Raw genomic sequence first — 22,168 nt, 5'->3', positions numbered from 1 at the left:
TAGTGTGTTGATAACAAGGCTTCGTTAAGTGTCTAGTCACAAATGCACAAAATTGTATAGGTCATCACGTGGCCTGTATTTCTGGGAATGCAGAAAATTTGTTTGGATAAGATCCTTCAAAGCTGCCATTTCTCTGTCCAGCTGCTTGTGCGTCACATTGTCTTCTTTCTCATTCCTTTGGTTTAGGCTGTGGATTGCCCGTGCCTGGTGACGGGGACCGTATCTGCAATGGCCTGACCTGCGCGTGTGCCTGTCACGGCAGGTAACGGCACAGTCGGTAGGTCTTGCTGGGACAGGGTGGCTGAATGGAGCGGAGAGATTAATTTTGCTCACAGCTTACAGCTGCTGTAAAATTGACCAGCAGTCGTAGACTGTAATTTTGGTTCTAATCACTAGAGAAATGTGAGCTGGCTCGTGGGGGTGGCGAGCTTCCTTGAGGACTATGGCGAAACAGCGTGTGTGAAGGTGGATGAGGAATTCCTAGTGGGGTGAGGGGGATGCCCTCGCTCAGCTGTATTAGGGGGTGCTTTGGCTCAATGGTGCCAAGGGGAACTCTCCTGGACATCCTCAGGGGCTCGTCAGCCTGTGAATCCTCCATGACAGACGTCTGGGGGGTTCCTCAATCCTGGCGCTAGGAGATAAGCTTTGTGCCTTCCTGGCTTATTTTCTGCGTGGTAAGGGGTGGTTTGGTTTTCTTCCTTCCGTAACTTTGACCCAGTAAAGAAACCCCCACGAGTCGGGTGTATGGCAGGGGAAGTTTACAAGGTGGTTTGATCCTCCGTGCAAAACCGAGGTGGCAGGGGAGGTGGAAGCCTGGGGAGGCCAAGGGCTACAAACCGAGCCCGGAGACGCTTTGGTGCCGCCATGGGTATGTCGTAGGGCGAGGGTTAAAGCAGTAATTTGTCTCAGAGCACAGCTTTCTCCGGGGCTGGGTCAGGCCGCCCGCTCCCCGGGCACTGCAGGCAGCGCAGCCGCCGGCGGCGGACTACAGCCCCCAGCCTGCACCGCGGCTTGCCGCCAGCACCGCATCGGGCTATTGGCCGTCCCAGAGCCGGCCGCCAATGGGGTGCCGGTATATTGGCAGGTGGCGGAAGGGAAGAGGCGCTCTTCTCAGCGGCAGCTCGGTGTGAGCGGGGGGCGCGGCGGGGAGAAGTGTCCCCAGCGCCCGCCCCGCCGGCATGGGGGGCAGCGAGAGCAGCCACGGCGGCAGGAAGGTCTCCTTCGGGCTGGATGAGCGGGAGCAAGTCCGGGTGCTGCAGGGCATCAGGGTGAGGCGGCCCGAGGGTGTTGTGGGGCCGGGTGATGGAGGCAGAGAGGCTGCGGGGGGACGGGGGTGGAGGGCAGGGACCTGGGCTGAGGAAGGCCCTGCTGGAGGGGCGGGGCAGGGCTGGAAGGGGTGAGTGGGGAGAACCAGCAAGGAGAGGAGCAGAACTGGACGGCAGTGCTGGAGGAGTAGGGGGTTAGAGAGGCGATGGGATGACGGGAGTGGGTGGGGGGGAGGGCTGAGTGCCTGAGCGTGGCTTTTCTTGAGCAGCAACACACCAACGCTTCATCCCCTTCCAAACTGCTCTCAACCCTCCATCCCTCCTCACTGTTAAACGATCCCATCTTGCCCCTGCCTTGTGCTTTGCTAGCAGTTTGATGCTAAAGATACTGCCTGGTTCTGAGGGCATCCAAGAAGAGACACTTCAGCCCTTATTGATGATACCAAGAGCCTTGGCAAAGCACTGCTGTCTGACCATGCGGGGAGATAAGAGGTTGTGGAGATTAGTGAGGATTAGGGGTGTTTCTAGGAGGGGCAGTGGGAAGCTGCTTCTTGAACTTTGGTCGGACATCTACGTATGTGTGTTGTGAAAACAAGCCCTGGAGAGTGGTGGTGGGATCACTAAGGAATATTTTTTTTTTTTCCCCCATCAAGATTTCTCTCCCTGTTCTTCATCAGTTATTTAAGTTTGGGGTTTTTTTTTATTACTGCCATCAATTTCTGTTGCTGTTGCTTCCTCATACTTTTATCTGTTTTCCCTTAAGATTTGTCTGAAATGACCTTGCTAAGTGAGTTTTGCTGTAGTTACTTATTTTTCATCTAATTTTATCTAATCATTTGACAAAAGTTAACTAAGATTGTGCCAATCTCCTTTTTAAAGTGTTTGATGGAGGTAAAGTAGTTCTTGCCTGATTTCTCTTTATGGGACACAGGTGTGTATGTGGGGCCTTGCAGACTCACCCTCACCTGCCACAGATGCAGTTTGTTTGATGTTTTAATTTAGTTAGCTGCTGCATCAGCATGTAACTGATGGAACAAATGTGGTTTCATTGTTACCGGTCTGTTTATGACCTCCAGGAGCTCAAGATGAAGATGCCCTATGTATCTTGTGACAGCTGATTAGGTTAAATAGGCCTTTCTGTTTGCCTTCCTGAAGTAAAAGTTTGTTTTCCTTTTTTCCTCGATTTGTTTGTTTTGTGAAACAAAATAATCATTCCCCATTCTTAGTACCAAAGACATTATTTGGGTTTTTTGTGGCTATGTATATAAAAGTAGTTTCACTGAGCCTGCTTTTAACTAAGGCTGACTTTTTACAGGTTTGTGTTTTTAAAAGACAGTTCCCATAAACAGGAATTTGACTTGATGACAATGACATTGTTCAGTGAAGTCTTTAGGGTTGGTAAATTTGGAGGCCTTGTCACTTACCGATAGGGTATGGGTTTCTTAAATGTAAAGTCAATGTACAGATGTTTACCACCTGGATTTGAAGGACCATGGCATTGAAATGTAACTGACCGTGGTTTTGCAATAGCCTGGAAACTAACATATGGGAAGTTTCTACTGTGAAATGTATATACGTTAAGGGTTGACTTGGTTAATTTCTTTCCCATGTATGTATGTTTCAGCTCTCAGAAGACGTAGTGAACCGAATGAAAGAATCTCCTCAAAGTAAAAAGGACAACCAGAGATCGCCCCATTCATCCAATGGCACAGCTCCATCTTCACCAGCTGCAGAAGGGAAACCCAAATCTCCTACAGGTACTGTCAGTCCCTCTCAGGTCTACTGACTGTTTCAACACGGTTTTCAGTAGGGCTGGCACTGGATGTTATATCTGCATCTTTTCAAGACTAGCTTGTTGTGAGAGGAGCTCTTTGATTAGCCTGTAATGCTTTTCTGTATGTAGATATCAGCATAATTGAATGTGCTGGATGTTACAGTCCTCTTACGTCCTCTTTATGTTTCTGAAAGGTAGCCATGTCACCTGGCAGTTGGAGAAGCTGAAATGCTGTGGTTCTAGTTCTGTTGCTGTGTGACCTTAAGTAAGACAACTTGTTTTTCTAGATCCTTTCTTTCTCTATCTTTGGAATACCACCCTTCTCAAATACTTTAATGAACTTGTGTCACTTTGTGAACACTTCTAGGATTTCAGCTGAATATGCAATAAGCAAGGTAGAATTTTCTTATTTTATCTTTCATTTCTGGCGAGCTGACTTGTTGGTTCCTTTACATCCACAGGGAGTATATTGTGGATGGGTGGGGAAATAACTACTTTTGGTTCTTTGGAAATGAGCTCATAGGGAAGCATATACTGACTAAGCACAGCTTGCCAAGTGGATGGTGAGAACTTGGTTTCTGAACTTATCTTTCTCTACAGGTCAGAAAACTATTTGGTTTCTGTTGGTTCTCAAATATACTTTGTTTAATATATGTTATCAGTGTGGATTTGTCTAAGGCATCCAGACTAACGTGAAGTTAGGGAACCAGGCCTTTGCTGTTGAATATTTGCTTTCTGTTAGCCTACATCTTTCACGAAAGTGGATTTGGCCTTATGGATGGTCTGAACTCCATCAAATAATTTCATCTCCACTTGTGGGATCCTTTGTAATTACCTGGAAACCAGGAGATCAATGGGAATACTTAATGGAACTACAGGAAGGAAATGGAAAGTAGGACTAGAACCATGCTTATGTTTCAGTATAAACCAAGAGTTTGAGTGGTTAACATCCTTACCTAAAAGTTTCTGTAGCGTGCCTTGTTCAGTGTGCCTTGTTGATGACAATGCTGTCTGTGTCTCTGTTTCATGAATTCAAACTCCATACATTGAATTTAAATTTTCTTGAGACTTTTCTAGGTGTCTTGTTTTTTGCTCTTGATGGGATATCACTCACATATGAAATACTCTCCTTAAATAACTTATGATGTGATGAAGGACTATGCTCTGTATTATAGTTGTCAGAGTTTTTTCTGTTCTTTCTAGGAATCCAGCCACCAATGTCAAGTGACTCTGGTCAGAAGTCTTCTGCTGCAGAGCAGGAACTGTACAAGAGGTGAGGTTGAAGTTCTTGAAAAAGGCAATAGTTTACCTCCTTTTGGACTATATGTATGTATGTTTTAATTCAGTCTGAGTGCAATGCCTGAGAATCCCCTTTGAATCCTTGTTCAGTTAAGGGCCATGCACAGGACATACTTTTTTCTTCCCTCTTTTAAGGAAGCCTGTCCCTTAGCCAAAGAGAGCAGCCAGGGGAGCTGTGGGCAATGGGAATGGTGATTGGAGAAACATGGAGGGCCAATGTAAAGAGTTGGTAACTATGGAAAACTTGCGTGATGTGCATTGAAAGACCAATACAGCGTAAACTTGAGTACAGCTGCCTTTTCTGGGACAAGTGGAGGAGTCTGTGTCTGATACTTCCCTTAGGGATTTTGGAATCTCAAACATGGTGATGGGTTTAACTCCATTTACACCTAAAATAATCATATCTGCCTTATGTATCTGATTCCATTCCTCCTCCTTTTCCTAGACTAGACATAATCCCTGTCACCCAGTACTAGTGCTATGAATTTTTCATCCAAGAATATTTTAATTTATTAATATAGAAATACTTGTAAGGATGGGGTAAGGGTGAGGAAAAAAAAAATTGCGGAAGAAAACTGTCCTTTTCTCTTTGTAAGAACCGCAGCAGTCTCCTAGTGCTCAGCGTTACAAGGCAGTGAGAACTTCAGTTCTGTGTAACTCAGTAGCTTTCTGTTATAAAAATGCTGGCCTGGTCCGTCTGTGCATTCTTAAAAATGCTGTCAAGATCGGTCTTTTCCTGTTAACAATGACAGGCAGTCTCTGTGCACGGTGGTGGTGGTTTTAGTATTACAACTGACTGGCCAAACCTGTTGAAACAAAACCCTGTTGCATCAATCACACTGTCCTTAGGAAAGTCAGAGGTGCAACCAAGGAAGTCTCTGGAAAGCTGGTTCGCTTTCTTGGGGACTCTGGAATCAAAATTGCTGGCAGTTTTCAGTGCTGAGCTACTGAACTGTATCCCCAAGTACCTGATCTGGGAAAGGAGAGGTAGGGGCAGAAATGCAGTGGGAAGGTAAGCAGGGAAGACAAGAAAGGGAGGAGCAGCTTGTATGTGTGTGGCTCAACTGTGTAACCAGAACCAGACCTGGTTGGGCTGAAATGCATCCTGAGAAAGTTTGTGGATGGCACCAAATTGAAGGAGTGATCACTGCTCTGTGGAAGGCACGTTGTAGAGGTCCCTCTGAGTGGCAACCTAGAGGCAGAGGGAGCTGCATTGGCTTAGCCTGGAGAAGAGATGGGATGTAACTGTTGTTTTCAACTTCCAAGTGGTGTTTTGGAAGAGACAGTGCCAAACTGTTCTCAGAGGTGCATGCTGAAAGGAGAAGAGGCCAGGGACACAAGTCACAGTGAGGAAATTCTGACTGGGTATAAGGAGCAGGGGAGGAACCCCAGTCAGTCAGTGAGAGCAGTGAAACACTGGAACATCTTGCACCAGAGGGATATATAATCTCCACACTTGGAGATCATCAAAGGTTGACTGGAGAAGGCCCTGAGCAACCTGATCTAACCTTGAAGTTAAGTATGCTTTGAGTAGGAGGCTGGAATAGATGACCTTCAATGGTCCCATCTAACCTAATTTATTCTGAGATTGACTTCATGTTAATCTCTCTTTGCTTGCATGTGGGATTTTCAAGGCTCAAATTGGACAAAATTTCCTTTGTGGCAGTCTGAGATTCAGGTATCCAGGCTATGAACTTGACAAGGCTGCTTCTTTCAGTGCTAATGCTACATTTTACTTGATTTTCTTTCCTTTGTGGAGCAGAAGAGCAGCTTTGTCAGGCTAACTCCTTTTGTTGTTGTACATCTCTTGATCTTTTCTAAAGCAGTATCTATTTATTTAGCTAACTACTTTCTATTCTCACTGTTTTCAAGTGATAATTAAGTACTTAACAGAGTTAAATATAACTGATGCATCAGCTTATATGGTACAAAGTCTACTGTTGTTGCCAGAGCTGTACCTCACTGAAGTTGCAGGTCATGTTTAAAGTTTGTTGGACTTTTGAATTCCAGCTGATAATGGAGGGGATGCGAGCAGACTCTGTGTCAAATAAATTATGGGTTTGTGATTTAGCTCTAGGCAGGGATAGTCCATGCTAAGCCATGACCCTGTTACCAGAAATCTGCTGATCACCTCTGTTTGGTGCTCATATAGGTATGAGCGAGAACAGGCACTGGTCCAAGAGGAGTTGGTCCGGCTGGCCAAAAGAGAAAGGGAAGCAGCCAGCGAGGCCTTGAATACTGCCCTTCAGCGGGAAAGGAACAACACTAATGAAGAGAGGCAGAGAGTGGCCCAGCTGGTGAGTAACAAAAAACTCCAGTATGTTTCTGTACAGGATGGGCTAAAATCTCTCTGCTTGAGGGGATTCATTAAATGTCACTTGGGTGATGAAACTTTGATTTAGGCTGAAGCAGTCATCACCTCCCAACTCATCAGTTATGTTTGGCTTACAGCGTAGCTGGCAAGCTGCACTTGCAGCATGTCATGGGGTGATGCTAAGGCCAACCTTGCAGGGAAAGTCATGAGCAATGACTGTTCTGGGGACAGCTTTACCTGTGGTGTGCGTGTATAGGGTCGTTGTCTGAGCTAGACAGCTCCTTTAAACTATCAACTGTATGAAATGAATACAGGGTCAGATTCTGCTGACCTGATCTATCCTGAAACTTTGCTCTGTTTTCTAGAGTATAAGTGTGCAAATACCCAAATTAATGAAGAGCAACAATGAGTTCAGTTGTTTGACTCTTTTATGATGCTGGTAACAGAAGAACTGTTATAAAACTGTCAAGTATTGTAACATTTTGAGGAAGGCTTAAGATTGATTTTTAGGGACCAGGAAGCATAAAGCCCTTTTGTACACACCACTGACTCCCAAAACAATCTCTTCTTGCCCAGAAGACAGACTTATTTTGGGGGACTTCTTGCTGCTGCAGCCTTTACTATTAGTCAGGCGCCTTGGTGTTGCTGAGATACCTTGTTGGGTTATTGTCGTACCAGCAGTGAGAAGGTCAGCGATGGAGGCAGAAGCGCACTGGGACCAGACTCAGCATGGTGTTGTCATTTGGTGCTTATTACTTACATGATACTATTTTATATTGTGTTCTTTTAAATACTAAGATTACAATGGCAATGGTGTACTGCCTGTAAACAATGCAGAGTCTTACTGGAACTGCCACTTTTTCCTGACCTGCAGTGGTATGAGGTGTCAGGGTGTGACAGCAAGGTGGGACTATGCTTGCTACAGTGAGATAAAACTGTCTGTTCATTTAGACTGTGATGTTGAAACTTCGTTGAGGGAACTAGACTAAGAGTAATTCTCCTTGCCTAGTACATACTGAAAGGATGGTTTAGGGAGAGGACAGGCTTGAGTAATGATGCTCTTTATTGTGTTTCTTCCATCCTATCGATCTGTCGCATGCCCTTGATTTAACTGAAGAATCCTTCTATGAGCATATTTTTTTCTATATGTTGAATGGTAATAGGCATGGCTTACCCAGGCATGTGACTTGGCTGTGGAGCATTTTGAGGTTGTTATATGAAGGCATTTTGGGGGTCTGAATAAATAAAATTTGTATAAGAATGGCCATACTGGTTCAGACAGAAGGTCCTTCTAGCTATAGCCCACCTCTGACAATGATCTATAGCAGCTGCTTACGGAGAGCATGAGAACAGAGCCAAATGTATAGCAGTATTTCCCACCTGTATACCCTCACAACTTCTGCCATTCTGGGGCTGAGAGGCTTCTTTGACAAGAGGTATTTTCACCTTGGTGGTTAACAGTCCTTGATGAAATTGTCTTCCATGAATTTGTCTGTGTTTTTGGACCCGTTGCTGCTTTTTGACTCCCTGATAACATTTGCATGTGGTTGGGCTGGTAGGTCTCTGAGATTGCTGTCCTGGGTATAGCTTGTGAATGGCTGCTGTGTTGTAGGAAATTTCCTCTTGGCAGATTGTACCCTAACCATGGGTAGGTGCATGACTGAGCTTTGGAGTAGTGATGTCTGAGGCAGGTGACTGCTGTTCCTCTGCATAGGACATCTGGGTCAGCAGATGCAGTATTAACTCTCTTTCCACTAGAAAGAGAATATTCCCTTTATGAATGCAATTAACAGACTTCTGTAAAGAGGCAGCGGAAGAAGCTAGTGGATTTATTGTCCAGTTGAAAGATGTGGCCCGGCTCAGAAGTAGACCCCTGCCCTCCTGCAGTAAGGTGCAGAGTAATCCTGGAGAAATCCCCTGCGACTAGTGGAGTCAGGCAATGTTTGTGAAGTGTAAAGAGGGCACTTCTGAAATGAGTTGGGACCTGACCTCTAACATACAAAAGCTGTTCTGTTATTTGAATTAGCTTTTAATCCTGCAGTGTCTCATACCCAGATATTGCATACTTGATGCTCTGCAAAAGTCTGATCAGACTCTACTTGTGTAACCTATAAGGTATAAGTAGTGACCGTGGAGTGTTAGTCCAGAATGTGGTGCAAGAATGAGAAACTGTTAAATTTCATTGCTCCTTAACTGTCTCTTGATCAGTCATAAATTTAAGATCCTTAAAAATGGAATAGTCTAGCCTGTCCTTGCAGAGATGAGGTCAAAGCTATTGTCTGTTGGCTTCTATATGTCTTTCTAAGCAGGAACTGGTTTTGCCAGCATTTTAAATTATTGAGATCCCTATCAGACTTGCTTTATCTCAACTACAGCTTCCTTCTGGGTATGGTTACCTTATTGTATTGACTCAATCCTACTCAAATCATATCTGTCCTTTGTTTTCCTTTATTTGGAATAGGGCTTGACTGTTTCTTGCTCACTCTAATGCTTTTTAGCCCCAGCATATGAGGCAAATAATGGGTGTGAGCTGCTCTTTCATCTCTCATCTGAAGGGTGTCAGTCTTCTCTTTCAGCTAGAGGATAGTAGTGGAACTCTAGGTACCTAGTGGTAGTGCAGGTGCAGATGTCACTGGAAATTATGTGCTTAAATTTATAAGAGAACAACTTCCAGGGTTTCTGTTGTTGTGACCTACTAGGGAAAATGGGGCAACTCCCATGGAAGAAACAACAAATGAAAAATTTGCTTCTAGCAGCACTTAATTTAGTAAAAATTGAAAAATCATGCCATGTATAATTAGAGAAGTTTTTTTATTTATTTTTTTAATATTTGCAGTAAAATCTTGAGCTGCCCTGTTCCCTTTACTAATCACCAAACTATTGATATGTTGCCTACTCTTGTACAGTTGTCTCCAGTAGTGCTGCAATATTCTCCTTTAATGTTACCACTTGTAGACCATAAATCAAAATGATAGTTGTATTTTGAAATTATTTCATTTTGATTATGCTGAATGTCATTTGTCATTTAATCTGTTCTTTACGATTTTTATTCACTGACTTTTACTATTGGCAGTATTGCTATGAAGCACTTCTTCAGTCTTGTTGTATAGTGCTTATTCCTGAAGAGAGTGTGGACTAGAGCTAACCTTTGATAGGGAACTTGCTGTCAGCTCCAGGGGCCAGTTACTTCATTTATGGGGTAGGGTGCAGATTAAAACTTATGGTTGTTTTTTTGATTTGCGTGTTGTTTTTTCTTGAAGTAGTGCACTGGTTACAAGAGGGATTTGGAGTTAAGTACCTGGGTCCTGTTCTACATTTTTGTCTTCATCTTTCTTTTTCTTTTTTTTTAATGACTTTGAACAAGATACTTAGCTTCTAGATGCCTTAGATTTTGAGTTAAGTTTTAGTTAAGAAGCAAAACAGCTCTGTAAGTAGAAACACTGCAGCGTTCATTTCTCTCTTTGAGTGAATATAACTTTTGATTAACCATGGGGGACTGGCTCAAATAGAAGTATTCTGCTAAGCTGCTGCAGAAGAACTCTCACTAATTTGTATTAGAGATAAAATGTTTTGTTTGTACAGCACTGCAGGATCATGGTGCTGACTGGACTCTCTGAGTAATTTAATGCTGTGGGTACTTACAATACAACAAGGATTATATGTACAGTACTTCACAGCAGGGCCTAGGGTGTTTGACTAATGCTTGTAGTGTGCCTTAAGTCTCATGTGAAATATCCAAGAATTAATACAGCTATCTTTAAATCCCTTTTTATTTCTAGCATGAGGAACTTCCAAAGTTGTCATAGTCAAGTTATTTAATTGTTTCGCTGTGTTGTGAATAGATTCACCTTTCCCTTGTACTAGGAGTCTTTCCCTTTCCATTTCCAATTAATCAAAACATCTTCTCTCAACTTCTCAGTTCTTTTGGCTTTCTTTTTTTCTCGTTCTTACCAACAAAAGAAACTTTGCAAGCAAAGCTGCTCTTTTTTTCTCCTTTCTGCTTTTGTAATCTCTTAAGGCTGTGCAGCATATGCAGCGTATGCATCATGAGCCTCATGGAGCCAGTGACTCCCTGCCTGATGGTTTTTGCTGACACCTTTGACACAAATCAATGTGGAATGGGGATGGAGAAAAGCAGAAGCGGGGGGGGGGGGGGAATAAACACAATTAAGCGAAGACATCTCATTACTACTCTAGAAAGGGAGGATTATAACTTATAAAATAGGAGGATCTCATTTAGGGGCCATGTGCGCCTGTGTTATCGGGACAGAGGGAGAGCAAATAGAATAAATGAAATTAATACTTTGAAAAGAAGCATTACCCGGATTTGAGAATTGAACTAATATGATTTGTGCAAAGCCCTGAAGTTCTTATCTCCCCATTTAATACCCCTAGGATAATGGCTTTGTCAGAGTTATTGACCAAAAGTCGTCGTCTTCCTTCCCACTTTGAAAGAATGAATTTAGAAATGAGACGATGGTAGGACAAACTTTGCACCATGATTAGCTTTTTCAGACAAGACTGATGGGCATTGGTTGCTGCGTGAAAACAGACTGGACACAATTCCTAAATTGCTGGGAAAGTGTTTCTCTGGTTCTTGATGACGGATGGCTTACTATTCCCAGCGTTCCTGGTCATGCCCTGCTCACTGGCTTGTTGGATGGCAACCTTTGCTTTCTGGTGGCTCCAGCATTGCACTGTTGTGATTAGTGTGGCCTGGAATATAATCATGGGAGGAAATACGGGGATTTAGGGTTTGTCTCTCTTTGCTCCAGTAGTTGATTATAATTGGTCATAGGCTGTCAGATTCTTTCAGATGATTTCTTGCTCAGAAATAATCTCTTTGCTCTTCAGAGCCTCTCATCTCTTGTTGATTCAGGAGAGAAGGGCTGAAGGAAGAATGCATGAGTGGGAATGCCTTTGATCAGGGCAGTGGGTTTTGGTATTGGTGTCATCTTGTGAATATGGGATTCTGAACTCTCGGGCTTTGCCTGTGGCATACTTTGGAGACTTCCACCCTTGGTTTAGTGTATATTGGTCTGCAGACGTTTTCACTGGTAAGTTTTCTTCTCCATTCCAAGGAGTGTAGAGGTAAAATTGCTTAAAGTTGCTGAAAGCAGCATAAATAGCTCATTCATAGATTGATACAATGGAGGAGAATTTTGGTAGTAGTAGGGGAGTGATCAGGTGGAGTAGTGTTTTCTTTTTGGCCTTGTAGGGGTGGAGGAATGATCCAACTGGCCCATTCATGGAAAGTTTTATTTAGATTTCTTGTCACTGATGAAGCTTCAAGCCAATCTTGCTTACATTTTTTTTTTTTTGCTGTAAATTGCCTGCTGTTGTTGAGCTGTAGATGCTTTTAGATAATGGTGCTGAACATGATTTAGTTTTGTTAAGGCTTTCATTTCCTTTGTGATAAGCTGGGGATCAGCTTCATCCTGGCTGATTAACCATAGGTAAGCAGCTCTAGATTAGACTGGGTTTTTGTTGTGTGTAATCTCGTATCATTGTGAGAAGCTGGAGTGACTGGCTGAGGTCCAGTAGTAGCATGGTGTTTGAAATTGTGACAGCATGAGGCCATCAATGAAGTGAGACTGCTGGTTTTGAGGTCACGCCTCTATCATCAAAACTTGTCATTTTTTCCTCCCTATTTGTTTGAGTTGATGTAATGAAAGGTATTGTCTCTGTGAGCTTTGCATTATTGTTTGGATACTGCTCACATCAGGGCCAGTTTTGGTGGTCCTGTTTGCTCTGCAGCTGAAATGTAGCACACTGCTAAACCCCTTTTCTTTCTAAAGTTGGAACCCTATATGCAGGCAGTAGGTTGGTTCTGGGAGGAGACATTGCTAATGCAAATCTTAGGGTTTAGTGTTTAGTGGTTCTTTAATTTCTGTAAATGTTTCTTGATTGGAGTTTTTTGCAGGTGAAACAGAAAACATTGATTTAAATAAGAAACTATGGAGGCCTGTTTTAAATAATAGTGCAAAATAAGTAAAAAGCCTATTCAGTTATTATTCTCCAAGTTTGATTTTCATTGATGTTACAGTGATTAGCAACAAGTATCTGCATGTGTTTATTAAAGGAAGGACACCTTTTTTCAGACTAATTTTTATTTTTCTTTAGAAAATGACTGGTGCATTTAGTTACTAGAACATTAATTCCCACATACTGTGGGTACTGCCAGTTGTGGGGGCAGTACCTCCTGACAAGCGATGTTCCCTACAATTTGGCTATTTGCAGAGCATTCACGTACTGTGTGTCAAACTCACCCATACCTACCTGTAGTGCATGCAAAACCAGCTCGGGAACTCTGACTAGGTTAACAGGAGTGCCATTATCTTTGGCTATAAGTTGCAATGCGGTTGTTTTCGATTGCTTTCACTAATTGAATAAAACTGCCTTTTAAATGTGTTGATACAAATGGAAAGATAGGGGTTTTTTTTGTTTAAGCCTTAATGATTTATTACAAAATGTTGCAAGCTATTGATAGGGGGATTTAAATAGCAAGGCTGAGTAGCTTCAGACCTTGTTCTTCTATCCCTCTCATTCTTGCCATCTGAGCTGAGAGATACGTTTTCTTCAAAGGAAAGTCTAGGAAAGTATTAATGCATGGAGTCTTTAAAGTTAGCGGTCTGTTGTTCTATAGTCTCTGGCCAGAACATTCCTCCTTTTGCCCCAAAGTTGGGTTCCTCTTTGGTTGCTGCCTTCTGCTGTAGAAATGGGTGCATTTCTGCAGTGAAAGAATGCTTTTTATGAAACTGTTAAACATTTAAGAGATCTCTATATAAAATAATCTTGCAGTATTAAATGGTGGACTTTGAAAAGGTTTGCATTAAATTTAAGCTTGGCATGGTGAGGATCTACATGTCTTCTACCTCCAGCAAGCTAATAACTTCTGGTCTCTGGACTATCAGTGACATCTAAATTTAACTAAGGCAGTTTTGGATAATGTGTACTTGAATGAACCCAGAAAATAAAAACAAAGCCAAACCAAAAGAAAATCTCGTCTTTCTCCATCTTCTCTTGAGGGAAGGCAAAGCCGTTATCTGGCTGAGGGTAAGATGCTGTATGTGTACTCCTTATTTTCCCTGCTACTGCTGCTATGATTTGTCAGACATTTATAGCATTTTTTTAACAACTTCCAATTTCTGCAGCTTGTCTTTTATCTCCTGACTCTGAAGGTTAATTTGTGTTTGGAGAGTTTTTGCAGATTTCAGCAGCTGATGGTCGTTTGAGCTTCTCATTTTTGTAGTCTCTTGGGCTAAGGGACCTTATCACAAGGTTGGCCTCTTTTTAAATCCTACAGCTGCAACAAATTGAAGTTGTCTGTGGTGCTGCCTACTTCTCCTGTCTTGTCTTCAATTCTCCTGTGCCTGTATTTCACTTTTTTGTGTCTACCAAGTTCATAGACTTCACAGAAACTTCTTCCAGATTCATTTGTTCTGACTTAGTGTTACTGTAAAGCCATTCCATTGTTTAAGAAGCAAATGACAGGATTAACCTTCCTTTTCCCCTATGTATACCTACAAAATATTCAATTCATAAAGAAATAAGAGAATAATATGTTGATATCTTTCCATGAATGGTCCAGCAAAGCTAGTAATGCATCTTTTTTTCCTGCCAGACTACTGTGGAGTAGTAGAATTCTGTTCTAATTTTGCAGCTAATTTTGGGGGCATAAGCAACAGAGATTTGGTAATGCATCAGGGTGTTTCAGTATGTTTTCCTTTCCTATGAGCCAGAGTCAAATGTGGTATGGTTTGTGGTATGACATTGTCATAGGTATAAAGGCTGAGAGTTATAAGAATGTAGTTAAACTTTATTTTTGGATTATGTTTCTGCTTGTCTGTGTTTTGAGGATTTGGGATATTACATATCTCTAACTTTGTATTTGGTGATAGCTTTCCAGTATTCATTGTATTCTATCAATAAAATGACTGTGTTTGAATCTTGAATCAATGATCCTTGATCACTGAAAATTGTCTTGATGTTTCTGAGTGGAAAGTGTTATTTAAAAAGAGAGCAAGATTATGAATTTAAAGGGCTAATATAATAGCTACAAAATAAGTTTGCACTGAGTGGAACACTTTGATTGCTTTTGCGCTCTCAGATGATGAGGATGTGAGGTAGGTGACCTGCCACTGGATGTAATTTCTGTCATATTCCCCAAATGCCATAAAAACTAGCTTTGATGCTTCTACCATCTTCTCTTGGAACCTTAATGTAAATGTCTTGACGTGATCCTTGTTGACAACAGAGGGGTGGTAAAGATGATACCTGAGATGGGCAGAGTGTTCTGCGCTGGTGGTGTGAGAGAAACAGTGCGGGGTTCTTTCTGGGTCTCAATAAGAAAGGCCGACAAGTGGCTTAATAAAATAGCTGTTTTAATAAGATGTAATAGAAAGATGACTATAGATAGCAAGTAAATCTTATGTCCCTTCAGATGCTGGGAGCCCTGCTTTCATGCAGCATTGGACAGACCTGGGATGGATTTTCCCATGGCATGCTGTGCGTATGGAGAGGTTCCTCCTTTTTTTTTTTTTTTTATTTGAGCAATTATATTCTTACAAGAAAACAGCTCTGTTCATAAAGGATGCTCACATGAGAACATCTTGCTGCTCTTTTAGATAAAGGTAAGGTCCTGCAGGGGCCAGTACCGAGGGGCAGCTGCCTGCAGGCTCCTCTGTTACAATGCCAAGGAACCTGTGCAGCACAGGACAGGCCTAAAGGCCATGCTGTATCTGTGTGTGCATGGGCTCAGGTTAGCTGTTCTGTGGACCACGACCTCCTTGGTGCACAGTGATCTTCCGATCAGGGTCACTACATTCCACCCCTTCATCCACATACAGTTTACCTTTCTCAAAGACAGGTAAGTTACAGATTATATTAGCAGTTCAGCTAATAGGAAGTTTCCTGACGGGCTGGAGTGCAATCTGTGTGATAACACCCATCAGTGCACAGCACAGACTGGCGTGGGGTATTCCAGTGGGTTCTCATACAGCAGTTGCTCGTGGTAACATACAGACTTCTCAACTCTCAAGTACCACGCCCAGCAGAGCAGACGTGTCCTGTTCAAGATCACATTTCCTCAAATACAATGTCTTCCACAAGTCTCCCGGTAGAAATAACTTTGTTGGATCGTACTAGGAAGATGAAGCTGAGTGTACATGGTATAATGGGAGAAATAAAAATATGCACTGATGTTATTTCTTTATTCTCACCTTAAAGTTAAAGCAAGAGTAAATTTCACTGAGGCTTCTCCAGTTTGTTTATACCCTCTGCTACACTTGGACATCCTCAAACCTGCTTCTGTTTGCTGATTAAGTTTATTTGGATACTTGTTTGCTTCTCTCTCCCTCCCTCTTTCTCTCTCTTTTTACTTTCCCAAAACTGCAGGATGGTTTGCTCCTGCCACCTCTCCTCGTTGGTGGTGTTATCAGGCACGTGTGCAGTGGGTGAGATTGCAAACACCACTGTTCTCCGGGATTCTAAGCATCAGACAATGTTTTACACAGTGTCCCATTCTCTAGCTGGCTGGTTGGACATGATGTTGGTACCTTATCTTCACGCTGACACACACTGGACATTAATAGAAATACATTGCTGAGGCACATGTGTGGAATTTCAAGCAGCCTTTCTAGCTGTGCTTTAGATAGTCTATTGTGTGCTTAACCTCTTGGAAGAGGTTTTGATGAGAAACGCATAATGTTAACTCTTGGGCAGCTGGGTGGACTCTCTTGGAGTTTCTTATTACAGTCAGCATAATATCTTCATAATTGCATGCTGCTTATGTATTTTGGAGTTTCAGCAGTTTAAAATCTGTATTTCTGTGAGCAACATTTCTCCTTCCTAATGCAAATTTTTTGGGAAGAAATAGCTGTGTGTATTGCATGTGAGGAGGAGGTAGGAAATTCCATACTGCAGAGGGAAGTGAGCTGCCAGCATCCTTGTTTAGCTTTGTCTAAAATCTGTCCCTGTATTATTTTTGGCTCTATGATTGCCTTATATCAACTAAAAAAATGATCTGGATGCAACTGTTGCTATTTACCAGAAATTCTTTCTGCTTTTGGAGCACATCAGAATTTTTACTTCCTTTGTACTATATATGTATACTTTCTCTGCTCGTTTGTTCTGACCATCTGCAATTATCTATATTATTTATGAGTACTGAGTAAAACATGATGAAAAGTAGCTTCTTAAACGGGGCTGTACTAAGGGAGAGGAAATGAGCTGATGACTTTCTCTTTGATTTTTAGACAATGAAAATAGAACACCTGCAAGCTTATGAGAGAGGGAAGGAATTAGAGAGCTGGCTTTTTTCCCATCTGTGTGTAACGCTGGGGGTTTAGAGCCTTTTTAGCCTCCAAGACTTCATGATAATGGGCAAACTTGAAGGATGATGCAGCAGTTGAGAGTAAAAATTGATCAGACAGAGCATGGCTATGTATAATTACTGACCAAAAGAAAAAAAGCTTCGTAGTTTAATACCTACTCGACTAGTACGTTAGACTAAGGATACATTTGTTAAATAACCAGTACTCTTCCAATTAGGACTGAGAGCTTGCCACATACATTCACTGGATCTTCAGCCTAATGCTTTTGCCATGGAAAAAGTGGATCACTGTCTAGCAGATGACTTCAAGCCCCTTTCTTTTTCTAAACACATAGGCTTGTATCTCTTCTCTCTCCTTTTCCGTTCTCTTCAGCCTCTGAGCAGAATGGATTTGTTCCTCAGTATTCATCTTGCTGTAGCTGTAATTGGCACTGTTGAGCTAGAACTGTGACTCCCCCTGTAGCTTCCAAACTTCCAATACACAAATGGTTCCTTACAAAAGCTATTCTCTTTCCAGCTGAGGACCTAAGCAATCAGTCATTTTTTGTATTTTCATATGATATGCTCTCCTAGTTCAGTAGCTAAATGTGGAAAAAGGGGGATTGGGAATAAGGGTATGTTTAAAAAACAAAACACCCACCCCCCCACCCCCCAACAAAAAAACCACCCCAAACAGCCGCAAATGACAATGCCCAAAAGAAACCCCCAACAAACTACCACAAACCAAAGCAGCACCCTAAAAAAAAAACAAACCCCAAACCAAACAAAACCCAAAAAACCCCTAACCCCAAAAACCACCAACAAAAAAAAATTGTCAGCTGTAAATAAACATACATGTTTCTTAAATCCTTTCCCTAATTTTTCAGGGTAAAAACTGTTTCAAGTGCAAAACTTGAAAAAGCATGAGAGCTTTAAGCTGTAAGGCAAACAAATTTTGAACATAATGAATGTCAGTCCAGCATATAGTTTTCTATAATTTAAAAACTTCCCCCCTGCCCCACCCCCCCGGACTGTGTGCCTTTTCCTGTTCAAGGCTCAGCATTTTGCAGTGTAGTTTTTCTAAGCTATGTGCTACTGATGGTTATCACAGAGTTCTATTAAAAACCTACTTGCCTGTGATTTTTTTGTTATACAGCAACCTGCAAAAAGAGGTGGTTGTCTGTGGTCAAGTAAGAATTTGACACTTTACAGTAACAGAAGTGGGATGCGTCAACACCTTTTCACATCTGATGGCTGTTCAGAAGCCTGTGTTCGGAAGCCGGCTCTCGGGTCACTCTGCCCTTGTTCCAGATTGTGATGAAGGTCTAAATGTAATTTTGAAGCTGTTGCCAGCCACTTGCATTTTCTTTTCTTTAGAGCAGCTTAATGGTTCATCAAATTTCATGCATCTGTGGTAAAAATAAGAGTTTTCATTGTAGTTAATCTAGATAGTGTCAGTTTGTGCCCAAATTAAGTGGGGACTATTAGCCATACTCCTGCTCCAATAATGTCATTCTGCCATAGCAGACTTATTTTCTAAGGTTAATAAGGAATGTGTTAAGGCACCTGGAGGGAAAGGAGCTCTAATGGCCTTAGCTGCCATTCTCCTCTGTGTAGACGGGACTAGTGTGGTTGATAAATACTTCACTGCCTCAGGCCTTGCCCATGTGGGCTGCTCCCTTAGGAAAGAAATTAGTTCAAGGGGTATCATGGGTGTTCTTCAGGTGGGATTGAAGTGGCTAGACAGAAGAGATTTCCTCCAGCATAGTCTCACTAACATGAATTTTAACCCCTCTTAATTTCAGTGTTTTGCTGTCAAGTGTCTTGTTGGGCAGGTAATGGTAGATGTCAGATTTTTCTGACTACGTGCATGTGCAAGTGCAGGCAAAATTTTGCCTTGTTTGCACACATGTTTACAAGTTACATCTGCTTTCTGCACAAGAAATATATCTTACTGGGCATTCTTAAACTGCAGTAAAAAATCACATCTTTGTAAGAATGAATAATAATCTTTCATAGAACTAGGCTAATTTCACACTGTTGCTCAGTGGCCAGCAGATGTTGCTGTTGAGCTTGGTTAGGCTTCACTGTGCAGTTCAGCAAGTCATTTCCCTATTTTAAGAGCTATGATGCAGACTGATTTGGAACTAAGTTTCCTGCTTGATAATTCATGTCACTTACTGGTAAGTCAATACACTGTCCAGAGACTTAAGGTACATCTTGTGCACGTGTGTGTGTGTAAATAAATGATATTAGAATGTCTTTTTTGACCCATGCGTTATTTTTTTTTTACTTCATTACTGACTCTGAATTCTTATGAAACTTTCTGCTTTCATTAGCAAAGCAGTTTCAATGTGCTTTTTTTTTAAATTATTTTTGAGGGGAGGGAGTTTGGCTCTTCAAGCGAGCCTTTAAAATGTGGTGGTGCAAATGGAGTCTGTAAACAATCCATAAACAGCATATCCTCATTAATACTCCTTTGAATTTAGGATCTAGGAAAATCTATTATCTGCCTCATGCAACATTTGGGAGATGAATTACGTATCTTATTTGGGGTCAAACCCACTGCTCAGCCCAGTGCCTGCTCTTGCACTGGTCTTGCAGACTCTGTGCTCTGCTCCTCAGTTCTTTGGGATGTGATTCTAGATGTAGCACTCTTATTTTGGAACTAAAGATTTTTAGTGTGCATCTCGATTGCATGCTAGTGATGATGCCTTCGCTGAGTTCACACCTTTTTCCTGCTGTGTCGAGAGTACTTTCAAAGCAGCAGTGAGTATTTCCTGAAGGTGGCAGTGAAGGGACACCCATGAAGACTCCTTTCCAGGGGCAGACAGGGAACTGCTGAGCCCTCAGATTGCTTGCATACCAATGAAATGTCTCGAAGTTTTTGCTTATTTGTTTTCATTCTGACTCTAGTTTCTCCAGGAGTTACCATAATATTTTTCAGAATGAGTTTACCCTAAGTTTTTGAAGTTTGTTGGTTTCTGTAAAATATATAATTTGGAGTTGTGAGGCCACTGTGTACTGATATAACTTAGAAACTGGAGATGTATGTTGAATCAGCCTGCTTCTATCTTTCACTTTCTCACCATGCTTCCCGGGGCTCACTTTAATGCTTAAATGCATGGATCTAGCAGGTCTTGAAGCTGCTGTGTATTCAGGCTGCAGAGTGGAGGACAGGGCTGTCGTGAAGACAGTGCAGGTTTCCACACAAACGAAGTGGTGTGTTCTCAGCCACCTCAGGTTTTTCTTTGGTCTTCAGCGCTCTAGTTGGTTTCTAGTAGTACTTCTTGGAGGGGTAAATAACTGCTGCTGAGAGCAAGTTTGTTTCTGAAAGCGGCGGGAGGAGAGCGCCAGATGCTGTCCTAGTGACATCTCATGCTCGCTATCAAAACTGATGTCGCTGCCTCTGGTCCTCACATCCTCTTTAAGATTCACTGTTTTGACCTGCATCCTAGCCTTCTAATTAGATACTACCTACAAAACCTGGTCTGTAAGAATTGACTGTAATATCTGTGTCACTTTGACTATCTGCAATCAGACTACGTAGACTAAGATTACACACTGGAGTTTCTTCCAGGAGAAGTTTGAGATGTATATGCAGTGCTTTTGTAAAGACAGTATCTCAGGTCAGTCTTCATTGATACTGTAAGTTTCTGACTGACTTGAGTGATTAGGAGTTTAAAACATAAAGATGATTTAGCTGGCCTTGGATGAAGTGAATTATTGCTTTCAGGGCAGAATCTGCTCTTGAGGGAGAAGTTGGTGGTTGGCTAGAATCTCTGCAGATTTTTAGGGAGGAGATTTGTATCTTTTCATCTGTTTTCAAGAAGGAGAAACAAGAGTCATAAAAACCACTTAAAGGTTCAGTTAAGATTTATTCTGGCTGCATAACTGCCTCCCATAATAACTTTAATATGCATCATCCTGAAACTCCTAATTGGCCCTGGTGTTGGCAGGGCTTTCAGACCCAGCAGAATCTCCAACATTCAGCAGCTTTTAGGAAGGAATGTAGCCAGAGAAGCACAAAAGATGAAATGGCTGCCTTATAAATTCTGACTGACCTTGAGAGTCCTTGTTTTAACAAGCAGGAGGACGCCGTTGAGAGCCATCTAGATGAGAGCAGTGGTGGGAGTGTGTAGGTGCGCAGTTCTTGAGGCAAGAGGAGAGGATGGGGGAAGGCCTCATGGGCTTGGGGGGAGGAGGTTGTGTCGTACCTACTTATCTTCTTGTTTCTGTTGTTGGTTGGAGTCTTGTCTGTACTGACACTTTTTTTTTCTGATGGCTGCTTGTGGGGGTGGGCTATGGAAGGATCGGTGGGTTGAATTAATCCATTTCATCAGAGCTGGTATCTTTATTTAGGAAACGATCCCAGTCAGTTGTCCGTCTCTGCTCAGTGACTGACTGGTCCCTGTGTGGGTGCTCATCAGATGGATCAGAGCTTGAATGACCGGGGAGGCTGAAATTTTCTTTAGCTACTCCTCTGCGCCCCCTGTGCCTGGTGGGAAGGGGAAGTCTGCCAGGCCATTGCGGTGTCGTATCGTTTTTGTGAATGACGGAGGACTGTCATGCTTACTCTCCTGGGCTACTTTGAGTTGTGCACCTTTTGCAGACTCTAAATTCCCTTTAAAACAAAACATTTGGCTTAGTTTATTTCATTCCATTAAGTAATTTCACTGCTAATGCATAATTATCTACAGCAGTGACACTTGTCTATGCTTTAATTATCATCAAGCTGCACTATTCCCCCTCCCCCCGCCTGGAAGTTGTCACTTGTGCAGGGTGGTTTTGCAGAGATAAGTGTGTAATACACAGCAGTGCTTTGGGTCTCGCACAATACTCAGGCAGTTGCTGATTGCTAAATGTAGGCAATAGCAGAGGCAAGGATTTGGGTCCCTGTCTTCTATTAGTGGCTCTTACCCATGTGGAGTGAGAGACATTGGGAAGGAAAAAGCTTATCAAAACTACATAGTACGAGCTTAAAGATAAAGATGTGAGCAAGTGCTGATTGGAGGCATTAAGCTTACAGGTGTTAGGAAAATTTGGAAGCACAAGTATTTGTTTTTCTTCTGAAGAAATTCAAGAAATGAAGCATTTGTGATCCTGGGCAGCAGCCCAGGAGCCCTGATTGCGTTTGAGAAAGATTCTTTGTATTTCTCTCTCTCTCTCTCTTTTTTTCTTCTTGCGCTAGCTTTGTTCCCAAC

At 42.3% G+C, this 22,168-nt stretch overlaps 1 protein-coding gene across 4 annotated transcripts in view; it reads left to right on the top strand.

Annotated features, from left to right (window-relative positions):
* Positions 1-22,168, top strand: part of CHCHD6 (coiled-coil-helix-coiled-coil-helix domain containing 6) — a 115,691-nt gene that overhangs the window by 1,219 nt on the left and 92,304 nt on the right. For 2 of the 4 annotated variants that reach the window (XM_054837854.1, XM_054837855.1), the window contains exons 1-4: positions 1,094-1,268; positions 2,890-3,022; positions 4,243-4,312; positions 6,491-6,635. In XM_054837854.1, the coding sequence (XP_054693829.1) occupies positions 1,179-1,268; positions 2,890-3,022; positions 4,243-4,312; positions 6,491-6,635 (438 nt within the window). In that variant the 5' untranslated portion in view covers positions 1,094-1,178. Of the gene's footprint in view, positions 1-186; positions 278-1,086; positions 1,269-2,889; positions 3,023-4,242; positions 4,313-6,490; positions 6,636-22,168 lie in introns of those variants that run through there. The other 2 variants (XM_054837857.1, XM_054837856.1) reach the window with 2 other exon arrangements.

This window comes from Grus americana, chromosome 11, assembly GCF_028858705.1.
Source record: "Grus americana isolate bGruAme1 chromosome 11, bGruAme1.mat, whole genome shotgun sequence".
NCBI lineage: Eukaryota > Metazoa > Chordata > Aves > Gruiformes > Gruidae > Grus > Grus americana.
The sequence above is the reverse complement of the archived record's forward strand: the minus strand, read 5'-3'. Positions and strand labels throughout refer to the sequence as shown.